The sequence below is a fragment of the Phragmites australis genome, chromosome 5, assembly GCF_958298935.1.
Source record: "Phragmites australis chromosome 5, lpPhrAust1.1, whole genome shotgun sequence".
Lineage (NCBI taxonomy): Eukaryota > Viridiplantae > Streptophyta > Magnoliopsida > Poales > Poaceae > Phragmites > Phragmites australis.
The window spans coordinates 10,537,551-10,558,771 of NC_084925.1; the positions used below are offsets into that span (position 1 = coordinate 10,537,551).

General features: G+C 45.6%; 2 protein-coding genes and 1 long non-coding RNA gene across 3 annotated transcripts; all 3 read right to left on the reverse strand.

Moving 5' to 3' along the window:
- Nucleotides 1-3,792: 3,792 nt before the first annotated feature.
- LOC133917438 (uncharacterized) lies at nucleotides 3,793-6,563 on the reverse strand. The gene is made up of 3 exons (XR_009909673.1): nucleotides 6,182-6,563; nucleotides 5,303-5,403; nucleotides 3,793-5,028 (listed from the first exon to the last, which is right to left on the reverse strand). It is a non-coding gene; the product is annotated as an uncharacterized LOC133917438 (long non-coding RNA).
- Nucleotides 6,564-8,385: 1,822 nt separating this feature from the next.
- Nucleotides 8,386-8,992, reverse strand: LOC133917439 (uncharacterized). The gene has a single exon (XM_062361341.1). The coding sequence runs from the start codon at nucleotides 8,876-8,878 to the stop codon at nucleotides 8,540-8,542; it is 339 nt and encodes a 112-aa protein (XP_062217325.1). The 5' UTR covers nucleotides 8,879-8,992; the 3' UTR covers nucleotides 8,386-8,539.
- Nucleotides 8,993-17,925: 8,933 nt separating this feature from the next.
- LOC133917440 (uncharacterized) lies at nucleotides 17,926-18,642 on the reverse strand. Its single transcript, XM_062361342.1, has one exon. The coding sequence runs from the start codon at nucleotides 18,572-18,574 to the stop codon at nucleotides 18,242-18,244; it is 333 nt and encodes a 110-aa protein (XP_062217326.1). The 5' UTR covers nucleotides 18,575-18,642; the 3' UTR covers nucleotides 17,926-18,241.
- Between the last annotated feature and the right edge of the window lie 2,579 nt (nucleotides 18,643-21,221).

Below are 21,221 nucleotides of genomic sequence, written 5' to 3' on the forward strand. Positions count from 1 at the left end.
AGTCCATATACTTTTTTTTTTTTTTTGCAGGGAAGTTCAGAGCTTTATTAACTTAAAAGAGTCTGGGAACAATCAGCCCGTAGGCAAGTGAGCAAGAATGCAGGGCACGAAGATAGCCAGCGTATTGGCATCTCTTGTACACGTGCAAACTTGGCAATATAATGAGCAACCGAATTACTAGAACGCCTACTAAACTGAACTGAAAACGAAGTAAAACCAGAACTCAGCTCTTCAACTTCAAAGAGGATGGTCGACACAGCAGAACGCCCAGTGCGCCGGCACATCCAGAGGTTAACTACCTCCAAGCTGTCCATCAATGAGTCCATACACTCCCCCAAGTTCCTTTGTGTGTTGGTTTTGGCCATGTCTCCGTGCTTATTTGTAATGGGACATCTTGAGTTCATCAGAAAACATAACAAGCTCTGGTGACTGGAATTTTTTCTCAAATGAGCGAATTACGTAGCGTATTTCGAGTTCACAAACTTGGGTTGTACATGGGTCCAGCCGTCCAGTGACCTGAATTTTCTTCCCATTTTCAGCAGTGGTGTTTTCTTTTTCTTTTCCGAAAAGGCCAGAGAGTTACTGCAATTCACTAGAATTGAGTTGACCTAGTTTATGAAAAAAACCGAGTTTAAAAATCATACAACCGTATGGTTTATTAAAAGGAAAAATTGGTAAAATCCACGGTGGTCGAAAGCGGACGGGACGACCGTCTAAGGCAAAGCACCACCACACAGCAAGACGTAGCGATCACCTAGACACATGCGAGAAGGAGCTTGCCGCCTGTCATCGTTGTTGAGCTCCGCCACTACGACAAATAGAAAACTCCTCTCACCCAAGGCAGACTACCACTGCGAAGCATGAAGTAGCACCGAGGTGCCCAAGGATGCGGAAGGAACTCCAAGACGATGTCTCCAAGGAGCATGACATCGAAGATGCCGCCATCGCCCATCCGAAAACCCGGATATGGGTTTTCACCCGCAAAGTTCCTCTAGGCAGAGGGGGAGGCACCATGACAACGCCTTCAAGAAGGTTAGCGACACCCAAAAGCGTCACCATCGTCGGCACCGGTAGAAAGTCGAGCTAGGCTTTCGCCTGCAGCTCCCCATCTCACCCATCGTGCAAACAAGCCAAGCCGTTGACACCACACTCAAACGCGGTCCACGTGGTCACCACCAGCCGCTAAGCACCCCACAGGCCAGATCTAGGGGAAGGAGACAGATCGGCAAAGGGGAGGAGCACAACGAAATCAGAGATCATGATGGACGAACAACATAAGGTCAGGAGCGGCAGAAGCGGAACACGGCACGAGCAAGGCACATGCTAGAGCCACAAGCCTCGTGGAAGCGCACTGGAGCACAGAGGCAACAATTACTAAAGCAGAGCAGCAACTGCAACGGCAGCCCAACAATAGCCGTAGTGACCAACGACGTCCCAACCGCAGCGACAGGGCACACACACAGCGTGGTCACCTGCAATGCGGTGCGCACGAAGGGCCAAGGACGCGCACGCCCAAGATCGCCTGCAAAAGCATGCACGAAGGTGCGCACAGACAATGCATGTAGCAACATAGCCCTTCGACCGACGACGAGCACGATAGCACGCCTCACACGACCGAGCAGCAGTGCACAAGAGTAGCAGTAGGCTCAGTGGCGGCTCAAGCAGCTCAGAGACCTAGAAGGGCAGAGGAGCACGCATTGGCGAGCACCAATGCAGTGCGTCGCCATCGCGTCACCACCAACATGGCCTGGGTCGACGTGCAGAACACCAAAACCCACCCGCGCGCGAGACCCTGAACCCTGTGACTAGGTTGTCATCGCCAGGCCGCCTCGGCGCCAAAAGGCCCCCCGCCGTCGCCCATGGGAAGCCACCATTACCCGTCGTCGCCGCCATCAACACCACGTTATCCCTGTGTGGGGGCACCAAATCCGGCCAAGAAGGCGCCAGATCTAACACCACTGCAGACCAACACGGCCGGCCGCCACTGGAGCAGGCCGTCGTGGTCATGGCCATTCGGAGAATGAGCCAATAGGAGCCCCGACGCCATCATCATTGCGGCTGCATGGGCTTCCGGCAGCCTGCTTGAGCGGCGGCGAGGCGCAAGAGAGGAGAGAAGGAGGCAGTGGCGCTGGAGTGCGACGTTCCGCCTGAGCCGTCCCTGAGGGCGACACGGGGTGCTTCTTCAGATTTTTTTAGTTCGGTGTTGGTTGTGGTGTTTTCTTTTTCTTTGAATGCATGACTCTCTTTTCTGGAGAATGCAGTTGGTGTGTGCTTCACACGTGTACGAAAATCAAAGTTTAAAAAATTAGATAGCTGTACGATTTTAAAATTATATACAGATTATTTAGTGATCAAACTCAGTACGGTGGGAACCCAATATAGATTTTCCCGTCAGAACAATGGTCTCACACTATTCGTAATTGTATTCATACTTGGCAAAGAGGGAAACGAAGTGTAGACATGGTTTTATACAAAAGTTGTGCTATCGACATTTGGATTCCTCAACGTATTTTGTTGTAACACATTTAATCAATTAGAAACTTTTCATGTGTAATATCTATTTATTTATTTTCTGTTGACTTAATTATTACATTACAATGACTTAGCAATTATTTGTTTTTTATTTTGATTATAGATTCTAGCCCAAAAACAAAAGAAAACAAATGGTTATAATATAAACATTGATTCTTATAATTCACAACTCAAATTATACTATAAAATTCAACAAATCACAATCGAATGAGAATGAGCTTCTACGAATTTTATAGAGTGAACGCCCTTATTATACACACTCGAAGAGTAGATTATATAATCTACTGGTTATCTTACATTCTATAAATTAACTATGCGGAGGCCTGGATTCAACCTGCTGAAAAAAGATATCTGATTCGTATTTTTGTTCGATTTCGATCGAATTCGCATTGGACGCTAAGAAAAGAAGAACGAATTTGTAATTTTGAGATATGGATGTGGTACGGCTGTTAATTGATCACGTTACATGGCCCATGACGTCGTCCTCTTCGGCCGCGTCTGCACCGCCTAACCGGTCGCAAGCCGTCTCCAACTCAATCGCGCCAGCCACCCGAGAGAACTCTTCCGTCTCACTCCTCCCCCTCTGGCCTCTGCTGGTGTTGGATTGGCACGGAGTGGAGATCCCTCCGGACTTGGTATTGATTTATTCTCGTGGTAAGGAACCCTAGCTTGCTTTGACAGATTTTTTTTTTGTTATTTATAATAGTGGGTTTGTAATGTTCTAATTGCTGTAACCAGTTGAACCAAAATCTTCCTTTCACTCCATCAATTAGTGGCAGATTTCTTCGTTGCGTGGTGGAGTACTAACTTATTCCATCCATCAAGGATCCGTTGTTTTGGTTCGGTTCGATTATGTTGTTCTTCATTTTTAGATAAAGAAAAAAAATTCGGCTTTTTGCATCAACCGATACATACAGCCTGCATTCATTATTACAATGTTTCATCATAAAGAAAACAAGCAAAAAACTTTAACCACATATCCTATAATTGTATGATCATCCATTCTTGGTGAAGAATTGTATTGCCACCACCTCCAAACAATAATATGCCTTCATAATATCTTCCCTTTGTGTTTACTTTTATAGCAACTTTCAGAAATACAACCAATATATTTTCTTAAAAATTACCTACATGAAAATCATATTAGATTTTTTTTATTGAAAACAATATCATTACGACAGAACCATATAAACCAAAAGATGACTGATACCCCTACTAGAATCTATGATTTAGTATTATCTCTCCCATTCCTCAGCCAATTACCCATTATATGGCCCATATTGTTAGGTTTCTATTAAGTTCTTCTTTAGCGCGCGCAAGATGATCTCGATTGACACCATAGCCATAGGACTTGGGAGCAAATGTGTGGTGCAGTTTATTTTCCAAAGAATTTGGGGGTTCAACTAAACGCCTAATTTCACACGCTACGTCCGCCCCCTGCTTCTTGTCAATTGTCATTGGGGTTTAGTGAGGTTTTGGGTCTTGATCGATTTGGGAGACCTACTGCGTATATTCATCTAAGTGCAAGGTTCTGGTTGTGTTTCCGGAAAGAAAGCCTGACCTAGAAACCTGCGCTGCTTCGGAATCGGATGAAGAGTCCATGATTCAGGGCTTGATTACAACACTAGAAAAATGGCACGCTGTTGGTGCGCCCTATGACCCATCATCGATACAGTATATTATTTTGGAAATTTAACATTTAAAAGTGCATAGGTAAAGAAGTGTATACAAGTTCTGAAGTCTTCGTAAAAAAAATCTATTACAAATCAATTCAAGAAAATTAATGGCTACTTTGGCAACTCTTGTATCATAACCACATATAAATTAGAGCACACCACTAGGCACTAATGCTCTTAATATCTATTGATCAATTGATTTATAATTGTGTATTCCTATTTGAGATTGAAAGACTGGTAAATGTTATGACTTATGGATGGGCACAACTATTGCACAGCTAGGCAGCAGAGGCTGCCCAAAAACATTAGAATTTTGTTGCTGCTATCCTTCAGTGGCAATGGAGAACCAAATACTTTAGCAGCATGCATGAAATATCATGCTTAAAATGGCTAAAATTTCCCATCTATCAGTGTGCTTTGAAAAGAAGACATGAAATAGTCTTATGCTCATCATCGATTGGGTTGATGCCCAAAATCTAGTACCTAATATTGCTCTGTAGCCTCTAATAAAGGTAAGCTATCCAAATATGATGGTTGTATAAGGTGGAGCTGCAGCTACTTTTCACCAATATGGGTATGGAAATAAAAATAGCAATACCTTGATACACTATGTTGAGCATTTGGGCAGCCTCTCACACACAGCATATAAAATTGATGAGTTCATAATGGAACTGACATGAAGATAAGCTAACATATTCGACGATTACAGTGATGCCTGATAAGACAATGCGAAAAATGGTGCTGGATGTCTGAATTTATATGAGATCATTGTATAGATCTGGAGCTATCAATGTACAAATTCAACAAAATAGTATGGCACCTGCAAAATTAGCAAAATAGGTTAGCTAAAATAGGAAGTGCTGAAGATTAGTGCAGCAGATAGTAGTAATTGAGAATCAACCATTTTGTGTAAGAATCAACTGGACATACATATGAAGCCTTGGCATTTAAGGTGTATAAGTATCACAATTTTACATGTAATTGTCTTTATAACTTATCTTTATAACGAATTTGACTCAGATAGATATCACATATTCAGATGTAAGCATGCTCTAGTTACACAGATCATGGTAAGCATGCAATGTGTACCATACCTGCTACTTTCATATTCTTGGCCTCAGGCATCTTTCTCTTCCAGTTTTTCTTTCCCATTGAAGCAATCTACTGCAAGGTAAAAACACTCTCTTGGGATAACCTACCAAAACAAAAAAATGGCGAAACATGTGAAATACACTCTCCTTTTTTTTCTATGAACATCAGAAAGGATTCAGTAGCATAATACTACATATAATTACAGAGCAATTCTAACTACATTAAAGGCACAGTTCTAAAAAAAACTACATTAAAAATACATGCTTTCCACTATATGATAAGACATCAATTTGTCTCCCCAGAGGCAAAGTCCAGGCCGAGTGTTACTCCAGTATACCATGAATTATAAAAGAATTTTCAATAGACATATCAGATCATATTAATAAGTGATGTTTTGTGGTTCGTAAGAACAAAAATTGAAGAGTAAGTATCATTGGAGATTATATAGCATAGTTGGACAGAGGAATTAATATAATTTTTTGGATTGTTTTGGTTTGTTTTGTTAATTCATCAATGTTTTGTGACAACAGTGGAAACTCAGAGGAAAATACAAATTAAGCATATCAACAATATATTAGTGGAAGCTCAGAGGAAAATTCAAATTAAGCATATCAAAATTCAAAATTGCTCCAGCATTGTGCAAATATAGGCATATTATTGCAGAAACTTAAGCTGCTTGAGTGAGTTATCTGAAGAAACTGCATCCTCAGATCAAGGAGCTGCTCAAAATTGGGACCACTGAAAGTCAGAACCATCTCTTAATAAAAAGTTCAAAATTTTCACCATGATTTGGGCTCCGAAACCCAAGATTCTACATGGAAGCTTCAATTGAAATCTCAACGAGGAGGAAGGGGAGGCTGGTGGTGGCCGTGGTTACTCACCTGGCACTGGGGACGCAGCAGGGCATCTCGACCTCGAACTCGACTGGGAGGTCGAGGAAGCCATGGAAGCGGTCGAAGGTGATGTTCGCGACGTGGCGGACGTCAGTGGGCCACCCGATCTCCATTTCCCCAGCGCTGCAGCCGTGCCCTCCTCCTCCTCCTCCACCGGCCACCCGGCGCGGGCGTGGAGCTAGGCGAGGCACACAAGGTTGTTCTCCTCCTCCGCACCAAGTCATCATGCTATCGGGTGCGGCAGCCGCAGATAGGGGAGAGGAGAGGAGAGGTAGGGAGGTGGAGGGGACAGCGCAAAGAGCGGCAACACCGTTGAGTGGAGGGAGGGAGGGAGACGGCGGGCTGGAGGAGGCAGAGGCTGCTGTCACGTGTGGAGAAGGTGTCGCTCCAAGTGTCGTCGGGAGCCGACCGAGGAGCAGGGTTAACAAATCTGACTGATTCAATGGATAGTATTGCTAAATAATTTAGTGTCTATCGGGAGGTGTACACTGATAAAAAAAAACTTGGTACTGATATGTTTCTACTTTCTTGTACTTGGTTTCACTTAAAGAAAAGTTTCTTGTACTTGGCAATTGGCATTGCCACTTGACAAACTTGAATTGTCAAAAAGAGTTTATTGCCTCACGTGATATAGAATTGTAGTTAATGATGCTCAGAGAAACTATTCGGAGTATAGAATTGTAGGACATTCTTGTTGTAGTCACAACTCACAATGTCATGATGATTTCCACTAAAATCACAGAACAACAGTGCACAGAAATTACAGAATGCATTTTGTGTAAATCATGTCCTTAACGACAACTGATGGATAGCTGAACATTAGCTTTCCATAATTTTATTCGCATTAATCAATAATATGTTGGCAGCTACTGGGAAAAGATCGCAATATCGTATTCGTGCAATCACTTTGGGCTGATATTTCTCCTGGTCACTAAACCTGGCATTTTTAAATTTCCGTTTAATTTGCAATATGTCTGGCACTTGTTTGGTTTATATGCTACAGCGTTATGCACGATCTCTTATGGTTTGTCTGTTAGCACTGCAGGTGTGAGCAGAATCCAATCAATTTTCAGTACGCTTGTGGAGCCTTTACTCTCAAGTTTCAACAGCATGGTAAGCTAATTTTATATTGTGTATTGTAGGGTTGTAGCGTGTCAGCATTTAAATTTCGCATGACTGATATAATGTTGTTTAAAGGAGATGGAAACCAGTCAGGCGTCAAAATCAGGAATTCAACAGAAGTCAGGATCAGAGGTCAATCAAAATCCAGGCGGTATGTACCGCTTCAAAAGATGTCGACAAATGGTTGCAACACGAGAGTTTGTTGTTACTCATAACGTAGGTCGAGGTGAGGAGAGCTTCAAAACACGCAAAAAGTTTTATGTGGATGATGATGAAAAAAAACCTGAATGTATTTGTATCTTTGTGGAACCCATGAAATGGATGCAAGCTGGTTTGTTCCCCATCCAGGATTCTTTAATCTTTCTTTTTTTTGCCTCAGACTGTTTGTCATTAACATCTGACATCTTTCGCTTAAACCGTGTGTTGTTAGCAGTGGAAGAAGGATATGTGTCAGAAGCTCTATTGCATGGGATGCAAAGCTCTACTGGGGCAGTTCAACTGGGCAGGCATGCAGTGCACCTGCGGGACCTGGGTGATTCCAGCTTTCCAGCTGACCAAAAGCAAGATTGATGAATGCTCGATGTAACCACGCAATCAAGTGAACTTTTGATCCCGTAGCAATGACGTTACAACAATACAGGAATCAGTAGCGGCTAGACTTCTGTAGGCACTCTGGTTATCGGCTGTTTAATCTGCTTTCAAAAATGTGCAGAGGATCAGCATCCTTCGACGTTGGTTTCACCAGTGGTAACAACTAAACTAAAAAGGGGAACCCATTAGGTGAGCCGTTAGCTAGAGTTTACTGATTGGTTTTGTTCGTCTACTTGAGTTCTTTGGTGAGTTTCTTGTCTCATGGTATGATCATCTCAGCAGTGGAATCTCTGTTCTGTTTTCTTGGAGACGAATTCTTCAACCCTGATCTGTTGGTGACTCGTTACGAGGTTGTCTTTAGTAATGGTGTCCAACTGATCTAACGAGTATCTGCGTGTTGCACGGCTGCGACATGATCCTCTATGGATATTTATGTTTTATGCGAGTTGATTACATGATTGATTCTAATTGAGGTCGAGGCACTCCAGTTTCAGACTGGGAGAGTATTTCATCAAAACCAAAAATATCGCTTAGTTCCAAAATTTACAAAAAAGATTATATATATATTCTCTAACATGGGTAGAAGTACAGACGACACACTATTCTAAAAATGAAATCGCTGATGGCCGTCGATCAATATGGGAATTCGCTGTAGCCGCCATTGTGCCCATGGCGCCGTTCGCTGGCAGTGGCGTAGAGCAGGTCGGAGAAGTCGCCCATCTCGTGCAGGTCCTCCAGGCACGGTGGCGCCACTGAGTAATAACCAGCTTGCGGCGCAGCAGCGCTCCTCCCGGAGTCGGCGCCGGCGCCGGCGCCGGCGCGGGGTGGCTGCGGCCTGTGCAGAGCGGCCGGGACGGGCGCGGCGCCGGACCTTCCGGTGAGGCGCTGCACGAGGCCCTTGAAGCTGGTGGCGTCGGAGGTGACGAACAGCGTCTCGATGTAGGTGACCTTGACGCCGCCGTTCTTGTCCATGCTTCGTCCTCCCTTGGCTCACTCGACGTACGTATCTGTATGTTGCTAGCTAGGTCGGATGTGTTGGTGAAGAGGCTCTTGGGCTCTTCATATACACGCACTAGCCTACTCTGGTAGGTTTGCAAGTTGCAGGAAGCGAAAAGTGACGTGGTGCTAAAAGCTCGTGGGGCCGGCATGGCAGTGAGAGAGGGGAAGGTGTGCAAGTAGCAAGTTGATGCGTTTGACGGGGTCGCTGACTGCAGCGAGAAGGCGACGGTCAGCTTTTGGGGACGGATCGTTCCGGAGCAGATAGGTGGTCAAGCGCTCGTGCTCACTTGGACGGCCCTCTCCCTCGCTGAGATCTTCACCTTCCCCGCTGCTGCACCACACCCCATAAGAATCCTTCTTTGTGGTCAGATCAGATGATCACCAACCATAAACATTTTGCAGGAGACTGATCTAGAATATTAACTTGATTTCAGTGTCTAACATAAGAACAATTCATCAGCTGGCATCTTGCCAAATGAAAGTTTGAGATGGTGTGTTGTTTTTTACAGGACAAAGAGGGATAAAACATGAACCTATCACATAATTCGATAAAAGCATGCTTGAAGAAACTTCCCTGCAAATCTTTGAACAATTGATGCCATTAAACTCAAATCACAAAAGCAGATACAAATGATAATTGTGGAATGGCGAAATAAAAAAGCATTTCGTTCCAGTGGTGAGTGTCGCAACTGTTACGGAAGAATCATGTGGCTAAGATGAATCATCTGCTACAACTATGCGAAATCAAAACAATGATCACAGAAAATGACTAATCCAATATCACGCTTCAACTGATGGCTGCCAATTGATCATATTTTTTTCTTTGCTAATTAAATTCTTTCTCAATCAGGAACATAGAGTCAAAGACATCCTCAGGATATTCAGCACTCCAGCTTCCTCAGAAATGGGCTCACGCTATTACAATGCCGGAGGTAGGTTGCATGGTCCTCGTCTGAAAGCACTGAAGCTTCTTACATACACTACTCCCAGTTGTAACTGAGTTCATGCACATGGTTATTGGCTGTAGTCTGTAGGCACTCTGGTTATCGGCTGTTTAATCTGCTGTCAAAGATGTGCAGAGGATCAACATCATTCGGCATTCGTTTCGCCAGTGGCAACAACTAAACTAAAACGGGGAACGCATTAGGTTAGCCGTTAGCTAGAGTTTACCGATTGGTTTTGTTCCTCTACTTGAGTTCTTTGGTGAGTTTCTCGTCTCATGGTATGATCATCTCAGCAATGGAATCTCTGTTCTGTTTTCTTGGAGACGAATTCTTCAACCCTGGCCTGTTGGTGACTCGTTATGAGGTTGTCTTTATGGTGTCATACTGATCAAACGAGTATCTGCGTGTTACACTGCTGCGACATGATCTTCCATGGATATATATGTTTTATGCGAGTTGGTTACATGATTGATTCTAATTGAGGTCCAGGCAGTGCAGTTTCAGGCTCGAGAGTATTTCTCCAGAGGGGGCTTGAGCCCCCAGCCCCCACCCCCTCCCCCACACACACTTTTGAGGACGGCGCTGGCTGCCGGGGACGGGAGCTCGACCAACGAACGCCCCTACCCTGGGGAAGGATGGAAGGTAGAAGAAGATAGGAAGACCATTGGTGAAGATGTCAGCGTACTGCGAGCTTGTGGGCAAATGAAGCACATAGACCTTTCTGAGAGCCACGTGTTCCCGTACGAAATGCAGATCGATCTTGACATGTTTCGTCTGCTGGTGTTGGACGAGGTTTGTCAAAAGATAGACCACATGAATGTTGTCACAAAAGACAACTGTAGCCTGGCGTAGGGGACAGTGTAGCTCAGCAAGTAGCTATCGCAACCAACATGCTTCGGTGACCATGTTGGTAGCTGCATAGTACTTCACTTCGGCATTGGAATGTGAGACCGTCTGTTGCCGCTTAGAAGAGAGATGAGATTGTCGCTGAGGAAAATGTTGTAGCCTAATGTGGACTTCTGAATGTTGGGGCAACCTACCTAGTCGACGTCTGTGTAGGCTATGAGTGAAGTCGGTGAAGTGCGATGAAGCTACAATCCGTAGTTGATGGTGCCTTTGAGGTAGCGAAGAATATGCTTCAGAAGATTGGCATGTGGCTCGCGAGGATAATGCATGTGAAGACAGGCTTGCTATACGGCATTGGCGATGTCTAGGCATGTGAACGTCAGGTACTGTAGTGTGCCAAAATGCTCTTGTAGTCAGTGGGGTTCGCCACTAGGTCGTCGGCGGAAGGGAGCTTAGCGCTGGTGTCGATAGGGGTACTGCAAGGCATGCAGTTGGACATGCTGGCACATGCGAGAATGTCCTTTATGTACTGGTGTTGTGATAAGAAGAACCCAAGGTTTGTCCATTGGACGGAGATGCCGAGAAAAAAATGAAGGTCGCCGAGGTCCTTGAGGGAGAACTCACAGCGCAAGGAGTCGATGACACATTGAAGCAGGCTCAAGGAAGAGACAGTGAGGATGATGTTGTCGATGTACTGGATGAGGTAGACCGTGTCCCCACTGTGGTGGTATGTGAATAGGCAGGGATCAGCCTTTGATGTCGTGAAGCTCAGGGATGCAAGGTAAATTGCAAAACGACTAAACCAAGCTTGGGGCGCCTGCTTGAGCCCGTACAACAATAGATTGAGGCAGCAAACATGAGTGCTGCGCTTGGGGTTGATGAAGCTAGGCGGTTGCTGGCAGTAGACGGTCTCTGATAGCGTGTTGGCGTCCATGTGATGAACCAGCCATCTATTGGTGAACACAATGGTGAGGATGGTGCGCACAATGGCCGCTTTCACAACCGGACTAAACGTCTCCTCAAAGTCAATGCCAAGTCACCGAGAGAAGCCCTAGAGGACACAGCGTGCCTTGTATTGATCCAAGGAGCCATCAAGCTTCAACTTGTGTCGATAAATCCATTTTCCTGTAACAACATTAGCACCAGCAGGACGTGGAACAAGATCCCACGTATGGTTAGCGCAAAAAGCATTAAACTTGCTCTCCATAGTGAGACACCAATTATCATCTGTGAGAGCCGTGTGGTACGTGCGTGGGATGGGTGAAGGAGCAGCAACATGGAGGTTCAACCGATCAACTGGTTGACGAAAACCTCGCTTCCCTTGAGTCGTCTATGAGGAACTGACCAAATTGTATTCTAATTAATTATTAGGATGATCATTTACATAATCACGACCGTAATAATTAACTAGAATCCAATCACGGTAGTCCCAACATAGGTTTTATGCCCAAGATCGGAACACACGCTTTTACAATAGCTTCATCACATTAGGACATAATAAAGAGCGAGTAATGAAAATATATTACAAGTCCTTAAGTGATTACAGTTTCAACCATTTACGTAATACGAACACTAGGATGACAAAAAAAAACAATTTTCACTCCTAGCTGGCTAGAGTTACTATGCAGCGGAAAAAAATAAAGTATAAACAACAAAAGATGGGTATCACCATTAGCCCTGAGGCACAACCCCAAAACAATGTTTTCTAAATAGCTCGCACTACTTTTACCCGTTACCAACATCGGTAGGTGCGAAGTAACCAAACACTAATTCTCTCTCACCTACAAGACTCGTCAAAACAAATGTGAATATGAAGGTACTCACAAGACTTAATCCATAATAGGTACATATAATAACCTGACTTCAATAATCATGTATTTGAGGATGCGTAGCAAGGAATCGGCCATAAGGTTAAATGATCTCATATGCAAAAGCATTTTATCAAATCAAAAGTGTGAGCATCTACAACCTAATAATTGTATCCTCCGATCCTGAGCTCATCAACATAAACATAATTACCACTTGAACCAGCTCAACTCGTCATCAACCATCACTATCCATTTCCCAACATACCATCACCCCCAACAACGAAAACTATGATTGATGCAGATGGATAGAAGCATGCTCATAACCGAGAGTGTGGTAATTCGAATTGATATTACACCCAGCAGGGGTACATCTTTACCCACAAAACTCGGATCTATCCTCTTGGCCCTCGAGATAACCTTTCTCATACCCAGAACTACCCACTTGCATATGCCCCTATGGCACCAGGGCTACCGCAAGCGTGTCCCGGACACCTCTGCCTCCCCGCCACTTTTCTTCTCCTTATTCTTTTTCTCTTACACGTCATAGGGACGCATGTCAAGAATTAGTATGGCGTATGATAATTGGCTCATTCGTACATTTATTGAATATGTGGAAGTACGAAAAGTGGTTAAGCTAACAGCAAACAACGATTGGTTCTTACTCGATGCAAGTGGTCTATGACATTCGGGTTCCTCTCCCGACCGACCCCTAGCACCGCCCACCTCCCATCTCATCCTCACACTCATATTTCCCAAAATAATCAATATCTTTGTAAACAATAATTAAGCCTATAGCTCACGAACGATGGTCAAACTACCACTCGACTTCTACCAAGGACCTATGCATTGCTAAGCATCTCGGATAACTTTTAAGTTGGACAACAACATTGTTATACCCAGGTTACAAGGATAGAGATTATCCATAATTCATGGTAGGAACAATGCATCAATATAGGTTCTACTCACAAAACCCGATATTGACTCACTAACATGCATAACATACATAAAGCGATAATTTATCAATTTATACATCACATGATCCAAAGTATAAGGTAGAATATGCTTAGATTCTTGCCTTATTGCTCCAACGCTTCGCTCACGAAATCCGGTTTGCTGTCAGCCTCGACCGCGAGAACCGTCGGCTTGTCACTCTCTAGACAATTCAAGAATGCATCGAATAAACCAACAAATGATGGAAATGTATGCTTATGATGCATGCTTGTGAACGATATGAAAGGCTTCATGTTTTGAAAACATTTGCAAAGAACGCTAAATGATTCGGGTTCTGAAAGGTTTGAACCTCATATAAAAGAACCTATGTTCACAAAGTTCTGTGTAGCTGGCGATCAGACCGGAGGCATGGCGGTTAGACTGTGAGAATCGAACAGAGAGCAATTTGGTACTGAGTAAAGCTGACAGTCAAACTGGACAATGGTGGTCAGACTGTGGCCGGCAGTCAGACCGGCCAAGTGGCGGTTTGACTCCTAACCCTAGAGTTTTGATTGAAAGCTTGAACTGACCTAGTCTCAACTGGCGATCAGACTGGCTGTAATGATGGTCAGACCACTGGGTCCTGCCAGTGCCATCTTGGTGAGGCTGCCACCGAAGGCTCCAGCGATGCCTTCGACCATAAAGGGTACCAAAATGCTCTACGAGACTAGGGAAGTGTTTTTAGGGTGGTTTGGATGACATGCACTGGGCCAAACTCAAAAAACCTCATGGATGAGATCCATAGCTAGGGTTGAGCTCGGAGTAAATGAAATGGAGACCGATAAGAGCTTGGGAACAATGATAAAAGGGTACGGTAAGGCTCACCTCAGCGTGGGGAAGCTTCCTATTGGATAAGACAACTCCAAGGAAGCTTCGATTTGTAGATTGGGCTCTGTGGTGGTTGATGGCCTTGAGGTGGGGAATCTTGTGTAAAAATGTCTCCAGCGATGGAGATGAGGGAGAGGAGCTCAGGGAAAGCTTTGGGTACCTTGGGGAAGTCGTCTTCGTTGATTTCCGGCCATCGGGGATGTCGAGGTGGTCTCTCCCTCCCTCTCTCTTGGTTTGGGTGAGGAAGAGCAAGTGAGAGTGAAAAGAATCGAGAGAGACGAACGATGTCCGGTCGATGGGCTTTAAGTTAAAAGCCTCTACGCTCTGGCGATCAGATCACGGGGACTCTCGGTCAGACCGCGGTCATGGTCCTTATACTGGAAGCCTGGTTCTTCTTCTCGTTTCTTCCTTTTTCCTTTTCTTCTCCTTTTCCAAAGTCTTTGGGTCTTTCTAACTAACTCTAAACCATTTCCACTCATAAAAATAATTATAATATGGTAGGGAAACACGCATCAATCCTTAACATATAATTTTTGAAACATGTTTAAATACTCAATTTAAAATTATCCACGCAAAACAGGATGTCATGATGATTATGCATGCTTAATGACTAGATTAAGATTTTGGGATGTGATATCGTCATGGAATGATCATTGGCAATAGGCAGAACCAGCACAACATAAGGTGGCACTCCAAGAGGTACAAAGACCTCCTTTGAGATTCAGCCGGGGGCTGGAACTAGATCTACCTCGTACGTGGGGTTAATGCGTGTGGGACTTAGGCGGGATGAATCGTTGTTGGCTAGTAGTAATGAATGCACCAAGAGTTTAGACAGGTTCAGGCCGTACAGAGGCGTAATACCCTACTCCTGTGTGTCTAGTATATTATCAATGCTCTTCGAATGCCTTTCTCTGGATCTCTAGCACTCTCGTTTTTCTCTGTCTTACAAGGTTTGGGGCCTTCTGTTCTATCGGCTGTGTTCGAAGTCTTGAGCTTCTGATTCTCTCCTTCTTTGTCTACGAAGTGCTCCCCCCCTTTTATCTACCGGGGGGAGGTCCTCCAGGGAGTGCCCAGAACGAGGGCACAAGTTCCCGTAAATAATAAATGAAAAACAACCATCATGGGTCTACATTTGATGTTATAGAGGGTTGAAAATGCACCCCTCGGACGGTCCCATCGGTCTTCACGTCCCAACTTTAGCAGGCGCAGGGGCGCCCACTGGCCAACTTCTGAGTACTCTCTCATGCCCGTCTGGTCAGAGTAGGTCTGACACGGTCAGATGTAACAGGGCGATAGGCGAAAGACCCAAAGATGAGAGTAGTTGGGTAGTGAACCAAAGAGAGATTGATGGGTATACCGAAGTTTAGGGACTTGGTGGGGTGGAGCTTAAGAAGGTGTGTGGATGTATGGAGAGCGTCAACCTAGTAGGAAGGCAGCATGCTAGACTGGAAGAGACGGGAGTGGAGTATATCATTGGTCGAGCGAATGATGCATTCCGCTTTGTCATTGTGCTGAGATGTATGTGGACATGACACACGAAGTGCAATGCCATGAGAAAGGAGGTGGAGGCGCATGGTGTGGTTATCAAACTCACAACCATTGTCACACTAGATCCCACGACCAATCGAAGAAAACCATGTACTGACATAAGCAAAGAAATTGTGAAGTGCATCGAATACTTCAGATTTTAGACGGAGTGGGAAGGTCCACAAGTAATGTGTAAAATCATCTAGGACAATAAGATAGTACTTGTAACCAAATATGTTTAGAATTGGCGAGGTCCAAATATCACAATGTAGTAACTCAAAAGCTCTAGTAGTGCGAGTTTGAGAAGGATAAAATAAGAGACATGCTTGTTTGCCCAACTGGCAGGCATGACACAAAAGATCTGCCGCTACTTTATTGCATGGAATATGAGAAGCACTAGCTAGATGAGACAAAGCTTGTTTGACGGGATGTCCTAGATGACGATGCCATAACGTGGTGGGCGGAGTAGTGATGAAGAGTGCATGAGGAGTAGATGGTGGCCACTCAAGGGTGTAGAGGTCACTATGGCTATTGCACCTGATGATCACATTCTTGGTGTGAAGATCCTTCACACAGAGATCAAACGGGTCAAATTCAACATAACAGTTATCAACAATGGTGAAATGGTGAACAGAAATAAGGTTTTTAATAAGTGAAGGAGTGACGATGACATTTGAAAGAATGGTGGGGAAATAGGAGGCGATGCTGGTGTGGGTGATCAAAATGTGAGACCCATTACCTACAACAACATAAGGGGATGTCATGGAGGGAATTGGAGAGGAAGATGAGAGGTTACCACTGTCCGATGTCATATGAGTGGATGTGCCAGAGTCCATGATCCAATCGAAGGATGGTTCATCAATGTTGTCATGTTGAAGGTTTGCATGAGCTACTACTGATCCCATGAAGCCAGTTGAGGAGCAGTAGGCCCAGGAGCATAGGCAGGTTAGTACATAGCCCTGGGCTGGGCCTAACAGAGTGAGGGTGCCTGTTCTGGCAGTTAGGCTGTGAAAGTACCGGTAGGACAGGGGCACAGGAGGACTTGGCTAGGACGAGGACCCTAGCTGGGCCTCATGTGGATCAACCCCGGCCAGGGGTGCTAGAAGAATGGCCAAGAGGCATGCGTGTTGTTGCAGCCGCTAGATTGCGCTGTGTTGCATGCGCTACCATCGTTTGATGTGTGGCCGCCGCGGTTACGGTTGCAACGGCGATTGCTGCCATTGTTGGAGCGATGGCCGGAGTCACCGCCTCCAGTGGTGGGTGTGCCGCGAGAAGAACCACCACTAGAGGCGAGGAAGAGGAGCTGGAAGAAGTTGACATGGAGGCGTTCCTGGTCTTCGCGACAAGGGCCAAGGGTATCGATTCCTCAGAGGCCATGGTGAGCTCTTCGAGGAGGAGAGCCAAGCAAACAACGAGGAATGTCGGTGTTGGTCGTTCCATGGAGAGTAGGGTGCGAATGTGGGCGAACCGCCAATTCAAGCCACAAAGAGCATTGAGGACGAGGCTTTTGTCGACGATTGGCATGCCAATGACAATGAGCTCATCAGTGAGGGCTTTCTGCTTGCGATAATAATCTGCCACAGACATATATAGAACCCTACATGAGGCCATGAAACTCCTGCTCGAGGTAGATGGCATGTGTGTTGGTGTTGTCACGGTAGAGACCCTCAATGTGCGACCAGATGTCATGCACGGTGGCCATGGTGTCCATCACCATGGCGAGGAGATCGACAGAGATGACGGCATAGAACCAAGAACGGAGGAGGGCGTCGAGACGAAGCCATTGTGCGTTGGGAGAAGAGGGAGTAGCCGCATGAATGTGATCATCAAGGGCAAACTTCTCGAGGGCAACCTCGAAGAGGCCATGTCATTGGGCATAGTTGTCCGCTTAAAGATCAAGGGTGAGAGGAATGAGTAGCTTGACGCTGGAGACGGCGACGGCCTGCGCCCGAAGGGAGGCCTTGGCCTTGAGCTCAGCCTTGGGCAAGGCTGCGCTGCTCCGCGGCGACAGCCTTGTCAGCATAGGATAGAGCTGGCGCCATGGGAGCGTTAGGAAGAGGTAGGTGGAAAGAGGTGGTTACAATGGTAACAAATCTGATACCATGGAGGCGAATTGGATTATCGCTTTTAGCGATCTGTATTGCATGGATCGACATATATAGGTACAACGGTATACAGTGGCCGGCCGTATCATACATGTCAAGAAAACTCCCTAACAGAAATGCTAAACAATCGCCTAATCAAGGAAACTAATCTCCAGCTCTGGTCGTGATCCGGCGTGGCTTCCTGGCGCTGTGGACGCGGATGTATGCAGACGCATGGTCCTGAATGGGACTGTTCCGCTAACACAGAGGACACACTATTCTAAAAATGAAATCGCTGGTGGCCGTCGATCAATATGGGAATTCGCTGTAGCCGCCATTGTGCCCATGGCGCCGTTCGCTGGCAGTGGCGTAGAGCAGGTCGGAGAGGTCGCCCATCTCGTGCAGGTCCTCCAGGCACGGTGGCGCCACTGAGTAATAACCAGCTTGTGGCGCAGCAGCGCTCCTCCCGGAGTCGGCGCCGGCGCCGGCGCGGGGCGGCTGCGGCCTGTGCAGAGCGGCCGGGACGGGCGCGGCGCCGGACCTTCCGGTGAGGCGCTGCACGAGGCCCTTGAAGCTGGTGGCGTCGGAGGTGACGAACAGCGTCTCGATGTAGGTGACCTTGACGCCGCCGTTCTTGTCCATGCTTCGCCCTCCCTTGGCTCACTCGACGTACGTATCTGTATGTTGCTAGCTAGGTCGGATGTGTTGGTGAAGAGGCTCTTGGGCTCTTCATATACACGCACTAGCCTACTCTGGTAGGTTTGCAAGTTGCAGGAAGCGAAAAGTGACGTGGTGCTAAAAGCTCGTGGGGCCGGCATGGCAGTGAGAGAGGGGAAGGTGTGCAAGTAGCAAGTTGATGCGTTTGACGGGGTCGCTGACTGCAGCGAGAAGGCGACGGTCAGCTTTTGGGGACGGATCGTTCCGGAGCAGATAGGTGGTCAAGCGCTCGTGCTCACTTCGACGGCCCTCTCCCTCGCTGAGATCTTCACCTTCCCCGCTGCTGCACCACACCCCATAGGAATCCTTCTTTGTGGTCAGATCAGATGATCACCAATCATAAACATTTTGCAGGAGACTGATCTAGAATATTAACTTGATTTCAGTGTCAAACATAAGAACAATTCATCTGGCATCTTGCCAAATGAAAGTTTGAGATGGTGTGTTGTTTTTTTAAAGGACAAAGAGGGATAAAACATGAACCTATCACATAATTCGATAAAAGCATGCTTGAAAAAACTTCCCTGCAAATCTTTCAACAATTGATGCTATTAAACTCATATCACAAAAGCAGATACAAATGATAATTGTGGGATGGCGAAATAAAATAGCATTTCATTTCAGTGGTGAGTGTCACAACTGTTACAGAAAATTCATGTGGCTAAGATGAATCATCTGCTACAACTATGCGAAATCAAAACAATGATCACAGAAAATGACTCATCCAATATCACGCTTCAACTGATGGCTGCCAATTCATCATATCTTTTTTTTTCCTGCTAATTAAATTCTTTCTCAATCAGGAACATAGAGTCAAAGACATCCTCAGCATATTCAGCATACCAGCTTCCTAAAAAATGGGCTCACGCTATTACAATGCCGGAGGTAGGGTGGATGGTCCTCGTCTGAAAGCACTGAAGCATCTTACATACACTGCTCCCAGTTGTAACTGATTTCATGCACATGGTTATTGGCTGTAGTCGGTAGGCACTCTGGTTATCGGCTGTTTAATCTGCTGTCAAAGATGTGCAGAGGATCAACATCATTCGGCATTCGTTTCGCCAGTGGCAACAACTAAACTAAAACGGGGAACGCATTAGGTTAGCCGTTAGCTAGAGTTTATTGATTGGTTTTGTTCCTCTACTTGAGTTCTTTGGTGAGTTTCTTGTCTCACGGTATGATCATCTCAGCAATGGAATCTCTGTTCTGTTTTCTTGGAGACGAATTCTTCAACCCTGGCCTGTTGGTGACTCGTTATGAGGTTGTCTTTATGGTGTCATACTGATCAAACGAGTATCTGCGCGTTACACTACTGCGACATGATACTTCATGGATATATATGTTTTATACTAGTTGATTACATGATTGATTCTAATTGAGATCGAGGCAGTCCAGTTTCAGGCTTGAGAGTATTTCTTCAGAGCCAAAATTATTGCTTAGTTCAAAAATTTACAAAAAGATTTTACATATATATGTAGTGGTGGATCTTGAGAGAGGGCTTGAGCCCCCACCCCCCCTACTTTTGAGGACAGCGCTGGCTGCGGGGGTGGGAGCTCGGCCAACGAGCGCCCCTACCCTAGGGAAGGATGGAAGTTAGAAGGAGACAGGTCATGTAAGCATATGGGCGACGGGAGGCGTGGCAGGTGGCTCGACTGGGCGGCGCAACGAGCGGCCCAATCCCTTAAAAATTTAGTCTCAATCCATCACTATATATATCAGCACTATTCTACACCTAAAATATAAAATAACTATTCTGTACCCATCGTAGCCCACCCACACCCGAAAGAGCCCATCGGCCCAAAACCCGCTCGAGCCAGCCAGTCACGCATCAGCCGTGTCGGCACCCCACGCTCGCGCCACGTGGGCCCCACCCCACGTGCCCTCCCGCGCCACGCTCGCCCTCGCGTGCGGACAAAGCGCGCCGGCACCTTGTGTGCCGCGCATTTTTTCTCGCCCCCCGTGGTTCGTGCACGGAGCGTCCAGATGGTGATGAAGGGACGCCACGCGCGAGAAGGACGCAATGCATCAAGCATGAAGGAATTACTCAGCATGGGGTGACTCGTGCACGGAGACGTCCAGGGGCCTGCATGCAGGAGGTGGCCACTCGTACTACTAGTAGTCTAAATGCATACTCCTATATTATTTTTATTTATTATGGAGTGGCTGACTGCATCTATTCCTTTTCAATCACATCAATCTATTGTATAGATAGTCAGTGTGGAATCAAATGTTTAGATGGATTTGATTATTTTAGAATAAGAACGCTCTTGATTCATAACTAAAATAACATTGTTCTCAAATTGATACCACTAATATTACCATGATATTACTCAATACTGATACTACTATAACACTACTTAACAAAACTACTGATTAATAACTATTAACACTATTAAACAACTATTGATATTGACAATTACTGACCACCGAGGTATGAACCAGGTATTGACAACTAATGAAATAAACTACTAAATAAAAACTATTAACACTACTAAAAAAACTACTAATATTATTGACAACTACTGACAAAAACTACTAAACAATTACTGACACTACTGAACAAAATTACTGA

What these genes read in the sequence shown, in the direction of transcription:
- LOC133917440 (XM_062361342.1), bottom strand. Translation starts at nt 18,574, where the DNA reads ATGGACAAGAACGGCGGCGTCAAGGTCACCTACATCGAGACGCTGTTC.
- LOC133917439 (XM_062361341.1), bottom strand. Translation starts at nt 8,878, where the DNA reads ATGGACAAGAACGGCGGCGTCAAGGTCACCTACATCGAGACGCTGTTC.